This window comes from Pyrus communis, chromosome 1 (assembly GCF_041283825.1).
Source record: "Pyrus communis isolate YQ-2024b chromosome 1, ASM4128382v1, whole genome shotgun sequence".
Taxonomy (NCBI): Eukaryota; Viridiplantae; Streptophyta; class Magnoliopsida; order Rosales; family Rosaceae; genus Pyrus; species Pyrus communis.
Window position 1 is genome coordinate 579,392 of NC_142565.1, and position 21,615 is coordinate 601,006.

Here is a 21,615-nt window from a genome sequence, read left to right on the forward strand (position 1 = left end):
AGACCCTTTCAGCTTAAGTGGAGTTGAAGAAATCAATAATACAATACCTGAATTATTATGGAGAAGGCATAATTGGTGTCTTCTAAGTAACACAACCATATTTATATAAATTAGGTCAAGTATTTAAACATTTGGAAATGGATATTGATAGGTTCCACTCACCAACTGATTTGATCTTGCACCGCAGCTTAGGTAATAGCATATTATAAGATACCAGGTCAGCTCCTTATTAAATTGTCACACTCTTGTTTTTTATTTTTGTTCTTATTTGTAAATTTCCAATAGAAATACCGATCCCTTTCATACATCATGGATGAGTCACGATGACACAAACCATGACAATGATATCATCTAAATCATGGCTTTTAGGCAAAATGATGTTTGAAATTAGCATAATCCTCAATTTGATCCTTAATAATGAAAATCAATAGAAGTGGTTTTTAAATTTGTTCATCGTAAATTATTTTATTTTGTGAAAAATCTGTCACTATCTTCATTAAATTGTCACTTGGACGACCACACAACCACCTTTTTAATGATGAGTCAAACCAACCCCTTCATTTAACGATGATATTGACATATTTTTCACAGAATGACCAAAGTGATTTACAGGAGACAAACTCAGGGACCACTTCTATTGATTTTCAATGTCAGGGACTAGAGTGAGGAGTTATACCAATCTTATGGATTATTTTGGCTAAAAGTCTCTCAATCAATATATGTTACCATTCAAGCTTGAAGAAAATATGATGCTTGATCAAGAATCCTACGAGGACTCATATGAAACGTGTTAATGTTTGACCACTCAACATTCAATGCTATAAAACATTGTTGTCCTTTTTATCATCTTATAAAATTTGCCAAATCAACTAAAGAGAAAATTGAAGATTAAAATCATTTCACACACTATTAAAAATAAATAAATAATAACGACCTTATGGTAAATTTATGCTCTATCACCAGCTAGAAGGACTTCAGATGGACAATTCACTATTCTTTTCTCCAATTATCCCTTGTCATGTTGTATTTCTGTAGAAAAACTTGCTTAGTTTTTTAGGAAAATTAATGAAAATAACTTGAAAATTTTGAGTTTTAACGATAAGGACAAAATAAAGAATAAAGTGAATAGTACCATGATTGATTTTTTAATATACAAATGTGGTTTTTCGTTAAAGTGAATAGTACCGGAAGCTTTTCGTTAAAGTTTCCAAAAAAATATGACAAAAAAGTAAACCCTTCAATCCAATGGGTAAAAAACTAGAGAACTTTAACATTAAAACTCAAATTTTTTATATCATTTTCATTAATTTTCTTTATTTTTTATTGCATGCTTATGCTCGAACTGGTGATGTATACTATATAGTGGAATGATGTGGTAGGCAACCCATTGACCTTGAGTATAGCATTCGAAGAAAAATTGTACTTTGTAATAGGAAAGTTTGGTTTTGTAAATTATGCATATTTCTTTTTAAACAACAATATTAAGGGGAGAAAAACCAAACACAAATTAAATATATACTCTTAATTAAACAACTACTTATACAAATCCTTTATATTGAGTGTGAATTCCGACTACACACCCTCCTAAAAAACATATAAAACAAAACAAAACCAGATAAAGAATTGAAATTATTTTAATTACCTTTATAAAAGGTGAAGACGTGTGGGACGCATGTGGGCCCTGCATGGGTGGTGGATACCTTTGCTTGCACAGCAATGGTGGTGGGTGAGCAAGGAAAAGCATATATATTACCACTTAGCACACACCATCTCTTCCACCATCAGTCCTACTCCTCCTCCTCTCTCTCTCTCTCTCTCTCTCTCTCTCTCTCTCTCTCTCCCCATCAACACCAACACCAAATCCGAAAAATGGGTTCGACCCCAGAGACTCAGATGACTCCAACCCAAGTCTCCGACGAAGAAGCCAACCTCTTCGCCATGCAGCTAGCCAGCGGCTCCATTCTCCCCATGGTGCTCAAGGCGGCCATCGAGCTCGACCTCCTCGAGGTCATGGCAAAAGCCGGGCCTGGCGCTTTTGTTTCTCCGGCTGACATAGCTTCGCAGCTGCCGACCAAGAACCCCGACGCCCCCGTCATGCTGGACCGCATACTGCGCCTCCTGGCCAGCTACTCCATCCTCACTTACTCCCTCCGCACACTTCCCGACGGCAAAGTCCAGCGGCTGTACGGCCTCGGCCCCGTCTGCAAGTTCTTGACAAAGAACGAGGATGGTGCTTCCATTGGTTCTCTGTGCCTCATGAATCAGGACAAGGTCCTTATGGAGAGCTGGTAAATACCGTTCTTCTTTTTTATTTATCATCTTAATTTGATCGTTAACAAACATTAAATAATGGGGTTGAAATAGGTTGACCATAATACAATATTCATAAAATGTTACGTTCTAACTGTGAGTTATGGCTTGAATATGTGATTGTTCTCTATTTTTTCCTAATGTGTTCTTCTTTGTTCATGTTATTGTAGGTAATGCTAAGAATATTAAATTTGTAAACTAAAGGACATGAAAGTTAATGATTGGTTTATTACTTAAGCTTTCATAAACGTGCTCATTCCTATAGGTGACACATAATTTAATTTGCAAATTTAATCTTCAAATTTAGTCTCCTTAGCATTACTCAATTACTTTTGGCCGATTAGGCTGTCCGGGACGGACATGATTCAAAATTGACTTCTTGTTAGAGTTTTAGGAAGATAAAATTTTTAGGCAAAATTTGCAAAGTAAATAATGTATCATCAATATATAATGAGTACGTTTATCAACATTTGAGTAATAATCAAATTATCAATTTTTATGTTATTTAATTTGTAACTTTTTCCTACTCTATACGACGACTGGTCAACTGTTTCATGATTACTACTTAACCAAAATTGGGTGGAAAGTTGGTACCCCCGCTTTACCAACCACACCATAGTGTTTCGATGTTACACGTTTATTTCTTATCAATCGTTTTCCTTAGTAGTACAACTCTATATTTTAACTATTTTATTCTTCTATACAGAGGTTACATCAATTAGCCAGAGGGTCCCTCTCTCATTTTTATCAAAACGATAGAAATGATAATTTATATTGGAATCTAAGTGGATGCTACTTTCAACAAACCATATTATTTGACTGAGTAACGTTAGGAAACCTTCATTTATAGATTAAATTTTGAAAACTAAATTATTTAGAAGTTAATTATTGGTTTATTACTTAAGCGTTGATAAATATGCTCATTCTTATTGATGACACATAATTTAATTTGAAAATTTAGCATCCTTAATAATCCTATTTGATTATTGTGAGTTATGCGTGCCTTGAAACACGTGGTAGGTGGGTTGGCCCAGCTCACAAGATTGCTCGTACTTAGGTATTGTAGATTGAGCTTTAAACACAAATGAGTCATGCATGCTAGTTTTGGGCTTGTGCAGGTACCACTTGAAAGAGTCAGTCCTTGAAGGAGGTATCTCATTCAACAAGGCCTATGGAATGACTGCTTTTGAGTACCATGGCACTGACCCAAGATTCAACAAGGTCTTCAACAAGGGAATGGCTGACCACTCTACCATTACCATGAAGAAACTTCTTGAGATCTACAATGGCTTTGAGGGCCTCACATCCATCGTTGACGTTGGTGGTGGCACCGGCGCTGTCCTTAACATGATCGTCTCTAAATACCCTTCGATTAAGGGCATTAACTTCGACTTGCCTCATGTCATTGAAGATGCTCCCCAATATCCTGGTATGTTCTTCATTTCTGATAATGTTCGTTACCTAATTACTTAAAAGCATTTACCTTTACATTCAATCCCTCAAGGTCGATTTCCTCCTCCCCTAATATTATTGTAAGAATAATGTTTGTACTTCTTATCAATTTTCCTAATGATCATGAGGTCAATGGATGTTGAATATAGGTGTGGAGCATGTTGGAGGAGACATGTTTGTAAGTGTTCCAAAGGGAGATGCAATTTTCATGAAGGTGAATTATTATTTATCCAAAAAGAGCCGATGATTATTTTGTAGTGCTAATATTAATTTCTTATAGGAGCTTAGTTGCTCAGTATATTTGGAACTAATATCAAGTCTTGTATGCAATCTTACAGTGGATATGCCACGATTGGAGTGACGAGCATTGCTTGAAATTTTTGAAGAACTGCTATGCTTCGCTCCCAGACAATGGGAAGGTAATTGTTGCTGAGTGCATTCTTCCGGTAGCTCCGGACAGTAGCCTTGCCACCAAGGGAGTTGTCCATATCGACGCGATCATGTTAGCTCACAACCCTGGCGGAAAAGAGAGGACGGAGAAGGAGTTCGAGGCCTTGGCTAAGGGATCTGGATTCCAAGGCTTTCGAGTCATGTGTTGTGCTTTCAACACCTATGCCATTGAATTTCTTAAGAAGAATTGAGTATAATTTCCCTTTGGTATGCTACCATCTGCATTTATATTGCTTTGGTTTTTTATATGGTGATCGTGTATCTGTACCTGGATTTTCCACCATAAGTAGGTTTTCATATGTTACAAAAAAAAAAATAAGAAAGTGATTTTGTTGCTTTGATACCATGTAACTCTTTGTATTGTTGTGTGAAAAATATTACAACATATATGTACAAGGTTACATTTGTAACATCCCACATCGCCTATGGGAGTGGATTCTGATATTCCCATATTTACATAGCACGAGGTCTTTTGGGAGCTCACTGGCTTCAGAGTTCATTGGAACTCCGAAATTAAAAGAGTAACGCAAAAGCAATCCCATGATGGGTGATCCACTAGGAAGTTCTCCTGTGAGTTCCCAAAAACAAAACCGTGAGGGCGTGGTCGGGGCCTAAAGTGGACAATATCGTGCTACGGTGGAGTTGAGCCCGGGATGTGGTAGGGGCTTAGGCCAGGAAGGGGGGGTGGATTGTAAGATCCCACATCGCCCAAGGGAGTGATCCTTACATGTATATTCTCATCCCTACCTAGCACGAGGCATTTAGGGAGCTCACTGGCTTCGGGTTTTGTAGGAACTCCGAAGTTAAGCAAGTTCGTGCGAGAGCAATCCCAGGATGGGTGACCCACTGGGAAGTTCTCGTGTGAGTTCCTAGAAACAAAAACTGCAAGGGCGTGGTCGGGGCCCAAAGTGGACAATATCGTGCTACGGTGGAGTCGAGCCCAGGATGTGGTGGGGGCCAGGGCCAGGATATGACAATTTGGTATCAGAGCCTAACCCCCGCCTTGGTGTGCTGACGAGGGCGTCGGGCCCCTAATGGCGGTGGATTGTAAGATCCCATATTGCCCATGGGAGTGATCCTTATATGTATATTCCCATCCCTACCTAGCACGAGGTCGTTTTGGAGCTCACTAGCTTCGGGTTCCGTAGGAACTCCGAAGTTAAGCGAGTTCGTATGAGAGCAATCCCATGATGGGTGATCCACTGGGAAGTTTTCGTGTGAGTTCCCAGAAACAAAATCATGAGGGCGTGGTCGGGGCCCAAAGCGGACAATATCGTGCTACAATGGAGTTGAGCCTGGGATGTGGTGGGGGTCCGAGCAGGATGTGACAATTTGGTATCAAAGCCTAACCGTGGCCTTGGTGTGCCGACGATGACGTCGGGCCCTTAAGGGGGATGGATTGTAAGATCCCACATTGCCCAGGGAAGTGATCCTTATATGTATATTCTCATCCCTACCTAGCACGAGGCCTTTTGGGAGCTCACTGGTTTCGGGTTCCGTAGGAACTCTGAAGTTAACTGAGTTTGCGCAAGAGCAATCCCAGGATGGGTGATCCACTAAGAGTTATCGTGTGAGTTCCCAGAAAAAAAATCGTGAGGGCGTGGTCGAGGCCTAAAGCTGACAATATCGTGCTACGGTAGAGTCAAGCTCGGGATGTGGTGGGGGCCCGGGCCGGGATGTGACAATTTGGTATCAGAGCCTAACCTTAGCCTTGGTGTGCCGACGAGGACGTCGGGGCCCTAAGAGGGTGGATTGTAAGATCCCACATCGCCCATGGGAGTGATCCTTATATGTATATTCTCATCCCTATCTAGCACGAGACCTTTTGGGAGTTCACTGGCCTCGGGTTCCGTAGGAACTATAAAGTTAAGCGAGTTCGCGCGAGAGTAATCCCAGGATGGGTGACCTATAGGAAGTTCTTGTGTGAATTCCCAGAAACAAAACTGTGAGGGCGTGGTCGGGGCTCAAAGTGAATAATATCGTGCTATGGTGGAGTCTAGCTCGAGATGTGGTGGGGACCCAGGCTGGGATGTGACAATTTGGTATCAGAGCCTAACCCTGGCCGCGTGTGTACCGACCAGGACGTCAGGCCCCTAATGGGGTGGATTGTAAGATCCCACATTGCCCAGGGGAGTGATCTTTATATGTATATTCATATCCCTACCTACCACGAGGGCTTTTGGGAGCTCACTGGCTTCGGGTTTCGTAGGAACTTCAAAGTTAAGCGAGTTGGCGTGAGAGCAATCCTAGGATGGGTGACCCATTGGAAAGTTCTCGTGTGAGTTTCCAGAAACAAAACCGTGAGGGCATGGTCAGGGCCCAAATCGGACAATATCGTGCTATGGTGGAGTCGAGCTCAGGATGTGATGGGGGCCCGGGCGGGGATGTGACAAATTGACTTATAAAACTAATTTGGAAACTTTTTTAAAATTACCCACAAATGCTTTTGAGACGTGATCACATCTGTCCTACAATTTTCGGAATGCCTAACGAACCTTGTAGATAACATTTTGACGTATCTTCAGACCCCAAAAAGTTGAAATGCAATGGTATCATAATGCAAATAATATAACTAAACTAGCAATGACAGTATCTCGAAACAATCACTCACGATTACGGAAAAAAAAAGAAGAGATAATATACAACTGAGATGATACTATGATAGTATTACGAAACAATCATTAACTTGTATATGACATGAAGTAATGAAATTTTCATTCCTTTTTTCAGCTGCATTCTTTTATATATTGATGTGTAAAAAAAATCGCTAAATACATGAAAAAGTTTATTTCTATATCAAATATCACTAAAATCAACATTAAAAGAAGAAATATACAGAAATATTAATTACATATTATAATTTCGTGATTTTAGACGCAAATGTACAAATTAAGTTTACATAATTTAATTTTTTTAACCAATTCTTTTTCAATTGCCTATGACTTTATTTGTCACATCCCGGCCCGGGGTGGATCACTTCCCGGGCCCGCTCCACCATCGTAGCACGATATTGTCCGCTTTGGGCTTACCATTCCCTCACGGTTTTGTTTTTGGGAACTCACGAGCAACTTCCTAGTGGGTCACCCATCATGAGATTGCTCTAGCCCCCTTCTCGCTTAACTTCGGAGTTTCTACGGAACCCGAAGCCAGTGAGCTCCCAAAAGGCCTCGTGTTAGGTAGGAATGAGAATAGACATATAAGGGTCACTCCGCTAGGTGATATGGGATGTCACATTATTTTTTGATATTTTTATTGAATTTTAATTGTAAAAATTTACCTATGTATATATATATTTAAAAAAAAAATTGGAACCCCTTTGACTAAATTACCTATAAATTTGGAACCCCGAAGGCCTTCATGGGTGGTGGACGCCTTGGTACTACCACATCTCTCTCTCTCTCTCTCTCTCTCTCTCTCTCAACCCACCAAGCCAATACCAAAATAAAAAAAACGGGTTCAACCAGAGAGACTCAGATGACTCCAACCCAAGTCTCCGACGAAGAAGCCAGCCTCTTCGCCATGCAGCTAGCCAGCGTCTCCGTTCTCCCCATGGTGCTCAAGGCAGCCATCGAGCTCGACCTCCTTGAGATTATGGCGAAAGCCGGGCCTGGCGTTTTCGTCTCTCCGGCGGACTTAGCTTTGCAGTTGCCGACCAAGAACCCTGACGCCCCCGTCATGCTGGACCGCATGCTGCGCCTCCTGGCCAGCTACTCCATCCTCACTTACTCCCCCCGCACGCTGCACGAAGTCGAGCGGCTGTACGGCCTCGAATGATCTATGTACATACTAGTGAGAGTGAGTACTCTATGTACTCACTTTCTGATATGACCTAATAAAAAAAATACCATGTGTTCTTTATTTTTTAAAGCCCAATAAATATTAATAATATGTCCATTATTTTTTAAAACAAATAAATATATGCTAAAATATAATTGGACAAAATTAAAAGGTGAGCACTCACTAATGAGCATCCAAGTATTATCCGTCAAATATTACAACGACATTAAGTACAACACTATACTGAAGAAACCCAGCACTTTTTATATAAAGTTTGGATTTGTTAATCATTAATTTATTATTTAATTTGATTATATTTCTTTAGGATAATAATTAGATACTCACTAGTAAATACTTTATACACATACTTTTTATTTCGGCTCAATGATATTTTAACACATGCTTTATTGTTTTAAAAAATAATAAACATGTTATTTACTTTTTTGTGCTTTAAAAAACAAAGAACACATAACATGCATCTTTGATTTAGTCAAATCAGAAAGCAAGTATACGAGGTACTCATTAGTGGGTCTTAAGTATTATCCATACAAGATATTAAGATAGAATCACACTCGATAACTCAAATATAACGATGAATACTCCTAACCAACTCAAGTACAAAGTTTTCAAATAATCATATTGGGTATATGATTCATATGAACTCTTACTGCACACACATAAAATAATAAAACAAAATGCTATAGGTATGTCGGCAGGGCCGGTCCTAAGAATTTGGGGGACGTCGGTGAGCCTTTGAAGTAGGTTTCTAGAGTTCTCTGACCCTCAATTTTTAATATATTGATACGTGTAAAAAAATCACTAAATGCATAAAAAAAAGTTTATAATTAATATCAAAAAAGAAAATATACAAACATTAGTTAAATATTATACTTTTCGTGCTTTTAGACGCAAATGTACTAATTAAGTTTACATAATCTAATTTTTCAACCAATTCTTTTTCAATAGCCTATTATATTATTTTTTGATATTTTTATTGAATTTTAATTGTAAAATTTATTTTTATATATTTTAAAAAAATTTGGGACCCCTCCGAAGTAGAAGCCTTAGGTAGGCACCTACTTCGGCTACCCTCAAGGCCGGCCTTTTATATCGGGGCCTGCATGGGTGGTGGACGCCTTGGTACTACCGCATCAATGGTGGTGAGTGAGTAAATAAATCAATATATATTGCCACTTAGCACAGCCTTCTCCTCCACCCTCGCTACTCTGTCTCTCTCAACCGACAAAGCCAATACCAAAATAAAAAAAAAAATGGGTTCAATTGGAGAGACTCAGATGACTCCAACCCAAGTCTCCGACGAAGAAGCCAGCCTCTTCGCCATGCAGCTAGCCAGCGTCTCCGTTCTCCCCATGGTGCTCAAGGCAGCCATCGAGCTCGACCTCCTTGAGATTATGGCGAAAGCCGGGCCTGGCGTTTTCGTCTCTCCGGCGGACTTAGCTTTGCAGTTGCCGACCAAGAACCCTGACGCCCCCGTCATGCTGGACCGCATGCTGCGCCTCCTGGCCAGCTACTCCATCCTCACTTACTCCCTCCGCACGCTTCAGGATGGCAAAGTCGAGCGGCTGTACGGCCTCGGCCCTGTCTGCAAGTTCCTGACAACGAATGAGGATGGTGTTTCTATTGCTTCTCTCTGCCTCATGAACCTGGACAAGGTCCCCGTTGAGAGCTGGTACTTACCATTCTTCTTAATTTATCATCTTAATTTGATCATTATCAAACATTAATTAATAGGATTTAAATAGCTAGGTTGATCATAATACAATCATAAAATGCTACTGTTACCTTTGGCCGGTTTGGTGTGTGGGGGTTCACAGTTTTAGAGTCCCGTTAGATGGAAGCCGTTTCATTTTTTTGTTTGCATTGTTTAGAGTTAAAGTCTTTGCGTCATTTAGTACTACAGTTTAATGGTATTTATCTTCATTTGTAAGTGAGAGGTCTTAGGTTTGATTCTCGGTAGAAGAGAATTTGAACTACATTATTGCTACTTCATTGTGAGGCTTAGCCTTCCCTCTCCCCCTTAGTATAAATAATATTAGTTGTTCAAAAAAAAAAAAAAAGTCCTTGCAACAATTGTTTTGGAGACAAAATCTCATTACATTTTTTTTTTCTTAACAAACGATATTATCTACAAGATAGAGGAGTGGGTTAAGCTTTATAATGGCCTAACAATAATGTAGTTCAAATTTTCCTTTTAAATGGCAAATCCCATTATGTTTTTTTTTTTTTGAACAAACGATATTATCTACACTAAGGGGAGAGGGTGGGCTTAATCTCACAATGAGCTAGCAATAATGTGATTTGAATTCGTCTTTGGCGAGAATCAAACCTAAGACCTCTTACTTACAAATAAAAAAGAATACTACTAGATCGTAGTATTAAGTGGCAGATCCCATTACGTTTTAAACCTTCAAATAAAATCTAAATTTCAAATTAACAAAGAAGTGACCAATTATTACCACGTGACATGTTACAGTTGTTCGATTTGGTTAGTTGAGTCTCAACATTAATTCATAAGTACATCAAACTAAAGTTAGAATACAGTCGAATTTACTATACCTTTGGACTTGTGTTGCATAAAAGGCAGAAGGCGTTGGAGAGGACCGATTAATGGAAGAATAAATTGACAACATATGCCTCATACTCGAAAAGATATGACGGTATACGATGAGTGATTTCTGGTGACCTATTTTATGATGGGTGATGCTTTGCATACACTTATTTTTATGTTTTTATATACTCTTCTCAATTTCTGACTGTTAGATCAAATGAATTAAAGAAAATCAATAGACAAAAATTAATAAAAATGTGTAAGAAGTAAAAAGAGTGCGTAGAGCACTACCCCCGATTACCACCCTTGTTCTTTTCATCATAAAAATGTAATTACAATGTGAGTTAGGTTAATTAACTAAGAGTAATGTTATTCATACCATGTTTTTGTACTACATTTTCATACCACCTTAGGTGGTATTTGATGTGGACAACCACATTATTTGAATTAATCAGATTTTAAATTTAGTTCATTATTTAATAAACTAATAATTAAGAAAAACTAGTTAATTAAATTATGATTGTGGTATACGAGGAATCTTTCTCCTTCATTTTCTTGAGTTTTGCAAATTTTTCAAATGATGTGATTGTCTACATCAGATGTCACTTAAGTAGTATGAAAATGTGGTATAAAAATATAGTATGAATAGCATTACTCATTAACTAATGACGTGTGTTTTTTCACTGACACATTTTTTTTTTTTTTTTGGAAAACCTCGACGGTACGAGAGAAATTTTATTGATAACGAAAAAATAAATTACACCTAGTCAGGGGGAACATAAACCTTACCCCTCAAAAAACAAAGACAATAAAAAGGAATACATGAAAAAGAAGAGGGGACATAAACATTACCATTCTAAAAACAAAAAACGAAAATGAAATAAAGAAAAAAGGGGAGAACATGAAACCTAATCCCTCTGAAACCAAAGCTAAAGGTCAAGAAACCGGGATTGGGCAGAACTAAAAGTGAAAATATATAATATAAAGTTTACTCATAAAAGCAGTTGACAAAAATGTCAGAAGTTCTTTCTCATAAATTATAAATTTGAATTTCTTTCTCATAAATTATAGTAGTTTAATAAAATGTCAGAAGTTAAAATTTAACTCGGATACAAAGGTTTATTGCTTTACCAATTGCTCAGTCCAATATACCTTGTGCCTTTGCTATTGTAGTATAAACCCATACGGGCCAACCCACATGACCGTTACTGACCCATTGGCATATTGTTTTCTTTTACACATAATATATGCTTTTGGTTGTGAGTCTGACATGTATGTTTGGGTTTCTGCAGGTACCACCTGAAAGATGCAGTTCTTGAAGGAGGGATTCCCTTCAACAAGGCCTATGGAATGACTGCTTTTGAGTACCATGGCACTGACCCAAGATTCAACAAGGTCTTCAACAGGGCAATGGCTGACATCTCCACCATTACCATGAAGAAAATTCTTGAGACCTACAAGGGCTTTGAGGGCCTCACATCCGTTGTTGATGTTGGTGGTGGCACCGGTGCTGTTGTTAACATGATCGTCTCCAAGTACTCTTCGATTAAGGGCATTAACTTCGACTTGCCTCATGTCATCAAAGATGCCCCCCAATATCCTGGTAGATTCTTCATTTACAATTATGGTTGTAGCTCAATTGGCTAAGAAAAAAAAAACTTGTGTTCGATTCCTCTCCTACAGTATTTGCTTGTATTAAAAAAAATATGCATGTACTATTTATCATTTTTCCTAATGAGTTTGAGATCTATGGATTTGGATACAGGTGTGGAGCACGTTGGAGGAGACATGTTTGGAAGTGTTCCAAAAGGAGATGCAATTTTCATGAAGGCGAGTTATATATGATTTATCAAAAATAAAGTCGATGACTACTTGTAATGCTAATAACAATTTCTGATAAGATCATGCTTGGATGGTTAATATATATGGAGCTAATATTAAAATTGTGTTTGCAATCTTACAGTGTGTTTGTCACGACTGGAGTGACGAGCATTGTTTGAAGATTTTGAAGAACTGCTATGCTGCGCTTCCTGATAACGGCAAGGTGATTCTTGCGGAGTGCATTCTTCAGGTAGCCCCGACCATCAACCTTGCCACCAAGGTAGTTGCCCATCACGACCTGATCATGTTAACTAACAGCCCTAGCGGAAAAGAGAGAACGGAGGAGGAGTTCGAGGCCTTGGCTAAAGGATCTGGTTTCCAAGGCTTCCGAGTCATGTGCCCTGCATTCAATACCTATGTCATTGAACTTCTTAAGAAGAATTGAATATAACTTTGGCTTTGGTATGATAACGTCTGTATTCATATTGCTTTGGTTTTTTATATGGTGATCGCATGTGGATTTTTCACCATAGGTAGGCTTTCATAAGTTATAAAAAAAATAGAAGAATTTACGTAAATACTATATGCACTTTTGTCGTTGTGCGCATCTACCACATGGACTTTTCATTTGTATTATTTACCATTTGAACTTTGTACTATGTTGCAATGTACCGCCTACCTTTAGAAATTTTGTTAATTAACAAGTACAACATTGGGCTCAAATTTTTCTACTGATGTGAATGCCACGTGATGAATAAATATTTATTAATTAAAAATGTTATAAATTAATACAAAAAAAAAAAAAAAAAACCATGATATCCTTCCTCCACTTTATGAAACCAACAATTCATAGTGAAACCAGACATTTTTGAATCACTTCCAAATGAGTCGTACAAATGAGAAAATTTGTTGTACAACAGACAGATGTATGTACTGCCACAAACACAAAATCAGGACCATGTATTTTCTCATCACGCAAACCTACTGTTAATAAGGTTCGACATACAGCCGCTCATACACAAACTCTCCTAAGAGCAACTCCACCGTGTGAAACCTCCCCTCAGGCAATACACTATGCTATCCATCCAGTGAACAGTAACTGCCCTAATGAACATTAATTGCCTTTTACATCTCCACCGTTGCACCAATAGCCCTGGCAATAGGCAATAAAATATTAGTATTTTCTTTAATTATAAAATAATACAAAATAATTTTAATTGTAATTTCGGATAAGATTTTAATCGTTCTCGTTGCACCACATGTCATTATCGGAAAAATTATTAAATAATACAAAATAATTTTATTTGTAATTTTGGATAAGATTTTTAATTGTTATCGTTGCGCCGCCTGCATCAATAGTCATTTTGTTGAAAAAAATTGGATTGAAACTTTGAGAGAAAGATAGGAATGTGATTGAAAGTAGTTGAGAAAATATGAAATTGAGGTGTAAGGTAGATGATAATGAGAAGGTTTTATAGAAAAGTAAAAACAATTTTTTTTAAAAAAATTCAGATTTTTTACAATTTTTATTCAACTATTTTTTCGGATTTTAAAACTATTTTTTCTTTTCTTTATTTATTTATAAAGCATATTAATATCGACTGTTGATCTCAGATTGAACGGTTGATATTAAATAAGATTTTTTTTATTTTTTTTTACCGTTGAGATCGAACGGTCCAAGTTAAAGTGCCATTAAGATCGAACAGACTGTGGGAAGTCACGTTGTGACATCCCACATCACCCAGGGGAGTGATCCTTAAATGTATATTCTCATCTCTACCTAGCACGAGGCCTTTTGGGAGCTCACTGGCTTCGGGTTCCGTCGGAACTCCGAAGTTAAGCGAGAAGGGGGCTAGGGCAATCCCATGATAGGTGACCCACTGGGAAGTTGCTCGTGAGTTCCCAAAAACAAAACCGTGAGGGAATGGTAAGCCCAAAACGGACAATATCGTGCTACGGTGGTAGAGCGGGCCCGGGAAGTGATCCGCCCCGGGCCGGGATGTGACACACGTGGCTTCCCAACGATAACATTTCAATCTGAAAAGTTGGCTGCTTTTTCTAAAATTATGTTGGGTGACGCGCCCCCACTTGCGAATGGGGTGCACGCGCCTGACTGAAAAATTAAAAAAGGGCCTGACGCCGGGCTGACGTCAGCCCTGACGTCACATCCACTCGAGTTGGCAATTCTTCATTGGCCCGGAGCTCGGGCCTCCACCTCCACTCGAGCTCCTTCACGCTGGAGCGAATCCACAGGGCCTCGGGTTGTGGGCCCTTTTCTTTGGCCTGTCCCCCGAGCAATCCACCACGGTGGAGTTGCTCTAAAACAGAGAAAATGGCAAGAAGGGGATGATAAAATGACAGACATTATTATTCATGACGAAGCTGGGAAATTATTATTTATGACGTTCATTCAAACTGACACTATGATCAAGAAATTAAATCAACAAAATTACAGAAGCATTCCTACTTGCCATGAGAAGCCATAATTAGATAAGCAACAAATATATTACGAGTAATCCTTTAGATTCAAAAAAACCGACCGTATTAGTATGGATTCTCTATCACTTGTACGTTCAACATACAATTAGAGAAAACATCAATAATGCGGTTAGTTTTGTGCGTCTACACAATAGTATTGAATAAACAAACACAAGTACGTTTGATGAGGCTAGGGTTGCTGCTGAGTCTTGAAAAGGTCCAAACAATGGTCTTTCTCCAAGTCTCGAGTCCAAAACTTCTTATAATATTCAGTGTAGGTATAGCCCCTATATATGGCTGCAGATCCATCCTCTGTGAGAGCTTTTGCTGGGCTTATCAGAGCATCGTCTTGTGGGCAGAGGAATGAAGCTACTGAAAGCCTTGCTCTTTCAGTATTGGTAATGGCCCGATGCCACACACTCTTGTAAATCCCATTACTTAGAGCCTGCACCAATCAATAATATCATTTGCGATCAATTTTATTTAACTTAATTTTATCTCATTTATGGCAATGGTTGATATACATGTAAATAATCACATTTTACGGTTTCAATTTTAAGGTATAGTATTCTAATTATTATGTGGATATGCTTAAAGAATCGTCTCGATGAGAAAGCCTCATTTCTTCAATTCTCTTTAACTTTGATTGAACTTCTTACTATGGTTGCTTGTTTTAGGGTGTAAATTAGCGATTGGATAAAATTCGAGTTTGAATAAATAATCTGATACCTATAATAAAAAATTGAAACTCCAAAGCGCAATTTTTACCTATGTAATCAACTCTCTTGACGGATATGATTAAAGTTAATAAAATTGATTGCAAGTGGTATTCTTCAAAACATTCAACCTTTAAGAAGAATAGATGTCATATAGAGAAATCTTTTGGATTATATGTTACCTGTAATTGGTCACCAATGTTAATGACAAAGGCATTGGGTTGGGGACTGACAGCAACCCATTTGCCATCTTTGAGAACTTGAAGGCCAGCAACTCCAAGGTCTTGGAGCAGAATTGTTAGGGCATTTGGGTCGGTGTGGCCCGGCAGCCCGTAAGTCAGCTCGGGCTGCGGACATGGCGGGTAAAAGTTCACCGCCATGTGCTGTCCTTGCTCGCCCAATGTGCTCCTTATGTAATCTTTCTCCAGCCCTAAACTTTCTGATATTAATTCCTCTAATCTGTATCCGAGTTCCCGAACCTCTCTACAGTAATTACTCACAGTGTCCCTGCAGCTCACAAGAATTAATGTAAGAGATTGAAAGAGCAAACCAAACCCAATTTCGGCCTGAACCGGTCCAAAAAAGATTAATTAAAAGAAGATTTTTGTTAATGACAATTAATTTTTGGAAAACGAAAAGCTCCCGATACTGTTTATTTAACGAAAAATTATATTTTTATTTTTAAAAGTCAATCCTGGTACTATTTATTTACAACTATTTTTCATTAAGACTCAAAATTTTTAAACTATTTTCATTAGTTTTCCGTTAGTTTTTTGGTAACCCGTGTACCATGCCCTTGAATTTTAATACTATATAGCTACACCGACAAATAAAATCCCACGCATTGGACACAACAAGTTTCGATGGCCCAATGCTGACTCAGTATCAACTTGAAGAAAGGCCACGGAAGACAAAACGAGACACGAGGAAATCATTTTCAATGTTTTATAATGCGGAATAGTTTATTATAAAGTGAAAAAAGTTAATTTTTTAAGTATTTCTTCACTTTGTATAGTAACATATAGCGACTATGTCCGTGTTCTAAGCATATAAAAAACATGTAAGTATATCTTAAACCATATTTTTATGTAAGAAAAAAAATTAAAAAAAAATTAAAATACGTAACAAAACGTGATAAGATTTTCATCTTTATTTAAACGTTTCTGTTTCATAAGTCTTTTTTCAAATCGAGTCGAGATTACGTCAACATCTCGATTCGACTCTCGCACTACTCTCGTGCAAAGTTCAATGCACTGCCACGGTATCACTCTATAAAATTGAATCATATTAGATTTGTTTTTTCTTTTGGAAACATCATATTAGATTATGAAGAAAATTAAATTAAGTTAAATTAAATTGGTTGCGTGCTGCTTTTACACGTAGCCAATCACTCATCAACCACATGATCCATACTGCCTACGTCAACGCTGAATAACCCTTTACGTCACTACCCCGCTATATTATAAACCGAACCAAAATGCATCGACGGCTGGGATCTCCCCTTTCCTGCCCTGAAAATGCCGCAATCACCGTCAATCAGCCACGACTCTCGTACGGGTAGATTTTCAAATGCGTAACATGTAGGTCGGCCCGTCTCAAATTAAAATATCATCCGACACCTACCCACCGCCGTTGATCGAGCCCGATTCGACTCTGACAAAGTCAACATGCATCCATTTTCCTCCTACAATAATGAGAAATGGCCACAACTGCTGCCGACTAAACTACTCTAATTATTTTCATTTATTCTTAATAAACTACTAGGAGCATATGCTAACTAGAAACTACTCATTAGCAAAGCAACATAAAAATTATATAAAAATTTATGTATAAAGAAAACTAATTTTGATAATTAAACATTGTTTAGAAAACCCTAGAAACCTAGCTAAACTCTATAAACTAAAAATTATACAAATTACACCTGACTGAATCTATCTAGTTCCTTTTGTAATATTTCGCTTTTCAATGTACAGAAAGAGATTTTAAAATTTTAGAATGTCTCCATGTTAGTATTTTAGAATATGAAAAGAATAGATCAAAAATTTTCTGATTATAAAATTTCTTGTAACAGACGTAATCTATGAGCCTTCTCAGGAGTTCAAATATTAGATAAGCATGTCACATGTCATGAAACAGATGATGTAAATTTTTTGCACTTTAATTATTTTCTAATGGAATACTTTATTTTATTAAAGACCTATACGATATATCATATATGTAGTCAATGTTCTAAAAAAACCCCACCTAGCGCTGCCTAGGCGGTTGGCTACCGTTTCGATTAATGTTTAAGCATTTAAAAATTAAGAAATGGTGCCTAGATCTGCAAACACCCGCATAGCCCGTCCAAACAGCCTAGCCACCCGCCTAGACACTGCCTCGGTTGCAACTCACTTATATAGAAAATAAATAAATTTCCTTTTGCGTTTTATTGTTTCCAATAAATTGTAAGAGATTTATTGAATACTCAAATAAACACACATTATATGTTTGTTCCCCATGTTTTCATTATGGTCCAGTACTTCATAATATATATGATATTCTATTTTCTAGTTTATGATGAAATTACATATATTTTAAGTATAAACAGACACTTATTTACACGAAATACAATAAATTTACTTAAATCCGTCTAATTCGTCTAGACGCCCGTTCCGCTAGCCGCCTAGGCGCTAGGCCCCAGCCCGCCGTCGCCTTTTAGAACCTTGTATGTAGTACACTATGAATTACATATGATAGAAAGCAACGTAAAGAATAATATACCAATGGTGTATGATGCATATCTGAGAGAGAGAGAGAGAGAGAGAGAGAGAGAGAGAGAGACGTACCTGAAGGACGAAGGATTGGAGGGCCACTCGGGAACGTACTTGTCCAAAGGATAGCAATGGAGGCGAAGAAAATCTCTCCAGTTATGAACCTTCTCCTTGTTTACATTAAAACTTGTTGAAAGTCTCATGGTTTTTGAGGGGTCTTCTGAGTACAGCTTCAACTTTTCATCCAGAGGAAGGTTAAAAAACTCATTGGCCACCCCTACCATTTTTTCCACTCCTTCCGTTGACACCCCGTGGTTAATAACCTAGCACCGATATCACTCGAATATCAAGAAATATGTACGCACACATATGTACATGTACTGGGTTTGTGAAAAATGCGGTTGTTGAGTTTCGCAATATCTTGTATCTTAACTAAAGTGAGATAGGGATCGATCCATATAAATAAGATCCTAATTAATGATATAGGGAGGAGGGTACCTGAAAAAAACCATAATATTTGCAGGCATCGCCAACTTGCTGCACAGTTTGGGCTCTGTTGGGAGAAGCCAGGTCAATAACGGGAATGTTTTCGCATTCGGAGACTTCGGACAAGTGAGGCCGGTCGGATTCTGGTCTGACATAGCTTTCCGGCAAGTTGGTGTATATGACTCCGGAGGAGAGTACTTTTGTCTCCATGTTTCGGTATTAAGTTTGAAGGGGGAGACAAAGACAGCAATAAAAAATCTGCATTCTCTCTCAGCTGCTAAGCTTAATTTGGAGCAAGTTCTAGGAAGTTGCACAGCTTAGTGAGTTAGTGATATTGCACATGGTATTTATAAGGGAGTTGATACCCTCAAATTTCAAGATCAGCATTGACTTGCAGGCTTGGGTCTTGCAGCCAATCTTTATGTGACACTTGGTGTGGGATTAATGGACAGTAAAGTGGCTGATATGTAAAAACTACAGGCAATCAAATTATAAATGTGTCTTATCTTCTATCTTTTATTTAGCGAGCAACCGATCAAAGTCTTATTACAAATTACAAATCGAAGAGGTGGGGCCTTAGTTCTATAGAAAGTAGAGTAAAGGGAACGCACTGGAATTGCATATGAACAAGCTACAGGGCGGCTCTCTTCCTTGATCAGATTCTTTTGTTTTCAGACATGCATAAAAAACCAACCTGAAGCACTACTTTCATCGTATGCATGGATTGCTAAGTGTTGGTTGTATACTAGAAGAGAATCTTTGTCCGAACAAACAAAAAGGTTCCCTAAATTTTTTCGAGACCGTTTTAGGTCACCATTTCGAAGTAGTACTGGTGAGCATGGGCTCGGGTCCTCGCCGGAACCTTCATAGCGGAGCTTCCGGACCAATCATTTCGTGGCCGTTAGATGATATCCTACGGCTAATAATCCATTTTCTGTTAATAGTTTTAACATGAAAAAAGTCTCTCTCTTTCCTCTCCCCCCTCTCTCTCTATTTTTTCCATCAAAAAGCTTAGAACCCAATTTCGCATCAAAACATCCACCTCTCTCCCTTCTCTTTCAACACTGCAGTGACGAGCACGCCGTATCCGCGGTTTCCCTTTTAGGGGCTGCTCCTCGAGCCTTCGAGTTCCGATCTTTGTGAGACGGCTCAAGCGAAGATCAATCCAAACTATTTTTCTCCTTTTCCTCCATGGTTTCACATCAAACACGAAATCTGACAAATTTTTTCTTTCTCCTTGCAATCAATTACGTGGCTGTTTGGAAAAATTTAATTCATGGGTTATAAGGGTGTTTGGAAAATACAAAAAAAATCGTATATAAAAAAAAATTCTGGGTTTATGGGCGTTTTTTGTTGGGTGAAGAAAAGAAGTAGGGATTAGGGATGGAGGACGGGGGTAAAGATCGGGTTTTGGGGTGTTTAATGAGTTGGCTTGATTGATTTTCTGCTTGAGACCAACAAATATACTTGTTTTGAAATATGAGATGCAGGAGGCGAGGGGAAGGTGACATTGAGAAGCAAAATAGAACGGAGAGAGAAAAATGTCATGCAAGCAACCTCGATTTACACCATCTCGAACTCATTGGCTAAAACCTAAAATTTTTAATCCATAAAATTTAAGTTTTAGCCTAGAAACAATTTTTTTGCTTCAACCCTTGTAGCCTAGATTTTTTTAGCCTGAGATTATTAAAGAATAAATTTAGACTAATTTTTTCTTTTAAAGTAATTTAAAAAAAAATTATGTACACTATCATAATTTAACTTTATGAACATTTTAACCTAAAAATATTTAAATTCCTATAAATATTGAAAAATCACTAAATTTGGTTGAATTTTGAGTTAAATAATTTTTTTAATTATTTTAGCCGTTGGATTTAAATTTGGGCCGTTAGATTTTTTTTTTTTTTTTTACCGTTAGATTTGATTATATTCGATCTTAACTGTTAGATTCAATAAATCCTGAGAGACATGCCCATGTGGGTGGAGTTCCGCTGGTGGTGCCCACACCATTTTCTAGGCTAAATCCTGGGGAAAATTTGGCTTTTATTTGGCTTTTAGCTTTTAGCCCACACATTTAGCATGAGTTGGGTTGAGTTTGGAGGAGGAATAAAACCTAAAAAATAGCATTTAGCACATGGTAGTGTTTTGTCTTACTGGAAACGGTGAAGAGAAGAAGGTGAGGATTGAGAGAGGGTGAAGAAGATGATGAAAAAGAAAGAGGGAGTTCTGTAAAGAGAAAAAAAAAACAAATCAAATGAATCCTGACCGTTCCTCTTTTATTGAACGTTGGTGATTAAAGGATCCCTGGGGATCCCTAGAGCAGGGATTTGAAGAGGATCCTATCCTAGTGAGCATTACAAATACATTAATTGTTATTAATATTTAAAATTTGTGTAGCACATTTTTTTTCTCTAATTTAGACCTAGACAAACATATATAGGTTAAGTCACACTCATTCAGCTACAGTGTAATGCTCACAACCACTTAACTTTTTTTTTTCTACTTGCATAATAACATATGATGTATTATCGCATATTCCAGACATATTGAAAATTTTCTCTCTTTCAAGATTTATCGATGTATAAAGTCAACAAAAAGTAAATTAAAATTCGAATCAATGCAATTGGCGATTTTTTTTTTATTTTAAATACTTACTCATGGCCTACTTCCTATCTAGATTTTATTATTTCTCATAAAACCTTCAAATGTTGCATAACTTACGCATGGCTCACTTACTAAATATGGATTCCCAAAAATATAAACCTGCCCCACTGCCATTGGTCCACAGCCACGTAAATTACCTTTA

General features: G+C 37.9%; 3 protein-coding genes across 3 annotated transcripts; 2 read left to right on the forward strand and 1 right to left on the reverse strand.

Annotated features, from left to right (window-relative positions):
- Positions 1-1,681: 1,681 nt before the first annotated feature.
- Positions 1,682-4,624, forward strand: LOC137719672 (caffeic acid 3-O-methyltransferase). The gene is made up of 4 exons (XM_068458711.2): positions 1,682-2,288; positions 3,429-3,739; positions 3,912-3,976; positions 4,101-4,624. The coding sequence occupies exons 1-4, from the start codon at positions 1,717-1,719 to the stop codon at positions 4,401-4,403; spliced, it is 1,251 nt and encodes a 416-aa protein (XP_068314812.2). The 5' UTR covers positions 1,682-1,716; the 3' UTR covers positions 4,404-4,624.
- Positions 4,625-9,126: 4,502 nt separating this feature from the next.
- Positions 9,127-13,102, forward strand: LOC137721282 (caffeic acid 3-O-methyltransferase-like). The gene is made up of 4 exons (XM_068460388.2): positions 9,127-9,679; positions 11,851-12,161; positions 12,324-12,388; positions 12,522-13,102. The coding sequence occupies exons 1-4, from the start codon at positions 9,261-9,263 to the stop codon at positions 12,822-12,824; spliced, it is 1,098 nt and encodes a 365-aa protein (XP_068316489.2). The 5' UTR covers positions 9,127-9,260; the 3' UTR covers positions 12,825-13,102.
- A 1,624-nt stretch (positions 13,103-14,726) lies between these two features.
- On the reverse strand, positions 14,727-19,147 carry LOC137721552 (protein DOWNY MILDEW RESISTANCE 6). Its single transcript, XM_088690571.1, has 4 exons — positions 18,822-19,147; positions 18,399-18,646; positions 15,756-16,080; positions 14,727-15,302 (listed from the first exon to the last, which is right to left on the reverse strand). Exons 1-4 carry the CDS (start codon positions 19,017-19,019, stop codon positions 15,048-15,050), a joined length of 1,026 nt encoding a protein of 341 aa, XP_088546697.1. The 5' UTR covers positions 19,020-19,147; the 3' UTR covers positions 14,727-15,047.
- Between the last annotated feature and the right edge of the window lie 2,468 nt (positions 19,148-21,615).

Excerpts from the sequence above, each read along its gene's own strand:
- LOC137719672 (XM_068458711.2), top strand. The coding sequence starts at position 1,717 with ATGGTGGTGGGTGAGCAAGGAAAAGCATATATATTACCACTTAGCACA. Across the intron at positions 3,740-3,911 it reads AGATGCTCCCCAATATCCTG|GTGTGGAGCATGTTGGAGGA; the intron begins GTATGTTCTTCA and ends TGTTGAATATAG. Across the intron at positions 3,977-4,100 it reads GAGATGCAATTTTCATGAAG|TGGATATGCCACGATTGGAG; the intron begins GTGAATTATTAT and ends GCAATCTTACAG.
- LOC137721282 (XM_068460388.2), top strand. The coding sequence starts at position 9,261 with ATGGGTTCAATTGGAGAGACTCAGATGACTCCAACCCAAGTCTCCGAC. Across the intron at positions 9,680-11,850 it reads AAGGTCCCCGTTGAGAGCTG|GTACCACCTGAAAGATGCAG; the intron begins GTACTTACCATT and ends GGGTTTCTGCAG. Across the intron at positions 12,389-12,521 it reads GAGATGCAATTTTCATGAAG|TGTGTTTGTCACGACTGGAG; the intron begins GCGAGTTATATA and ends GCAATCTTACAG.
- LOC137721552 (XM_088690571.1), bottom strand. The coding sequence starts at position 19,019 with ATGGAGACAAAAGTACTCTCCTCCGGAGTCATATACACCAACTTGCCG. Across the intron at positions 18,647-18,821 it reads AATATTATGGTTTTTTTCAG|GTTATTAACCACGGGGTGTC; the intron begins GTACCCTCCTCC and ends TATCGGTGCTAG. Across the intron at positions 15,303-15,755 it reads ACATTGGTGACCAATTACAG|GCTCTAAGTAATGGGATTTA; the intron begins GTAACATATAAT and ends TGATTGGTGCAG.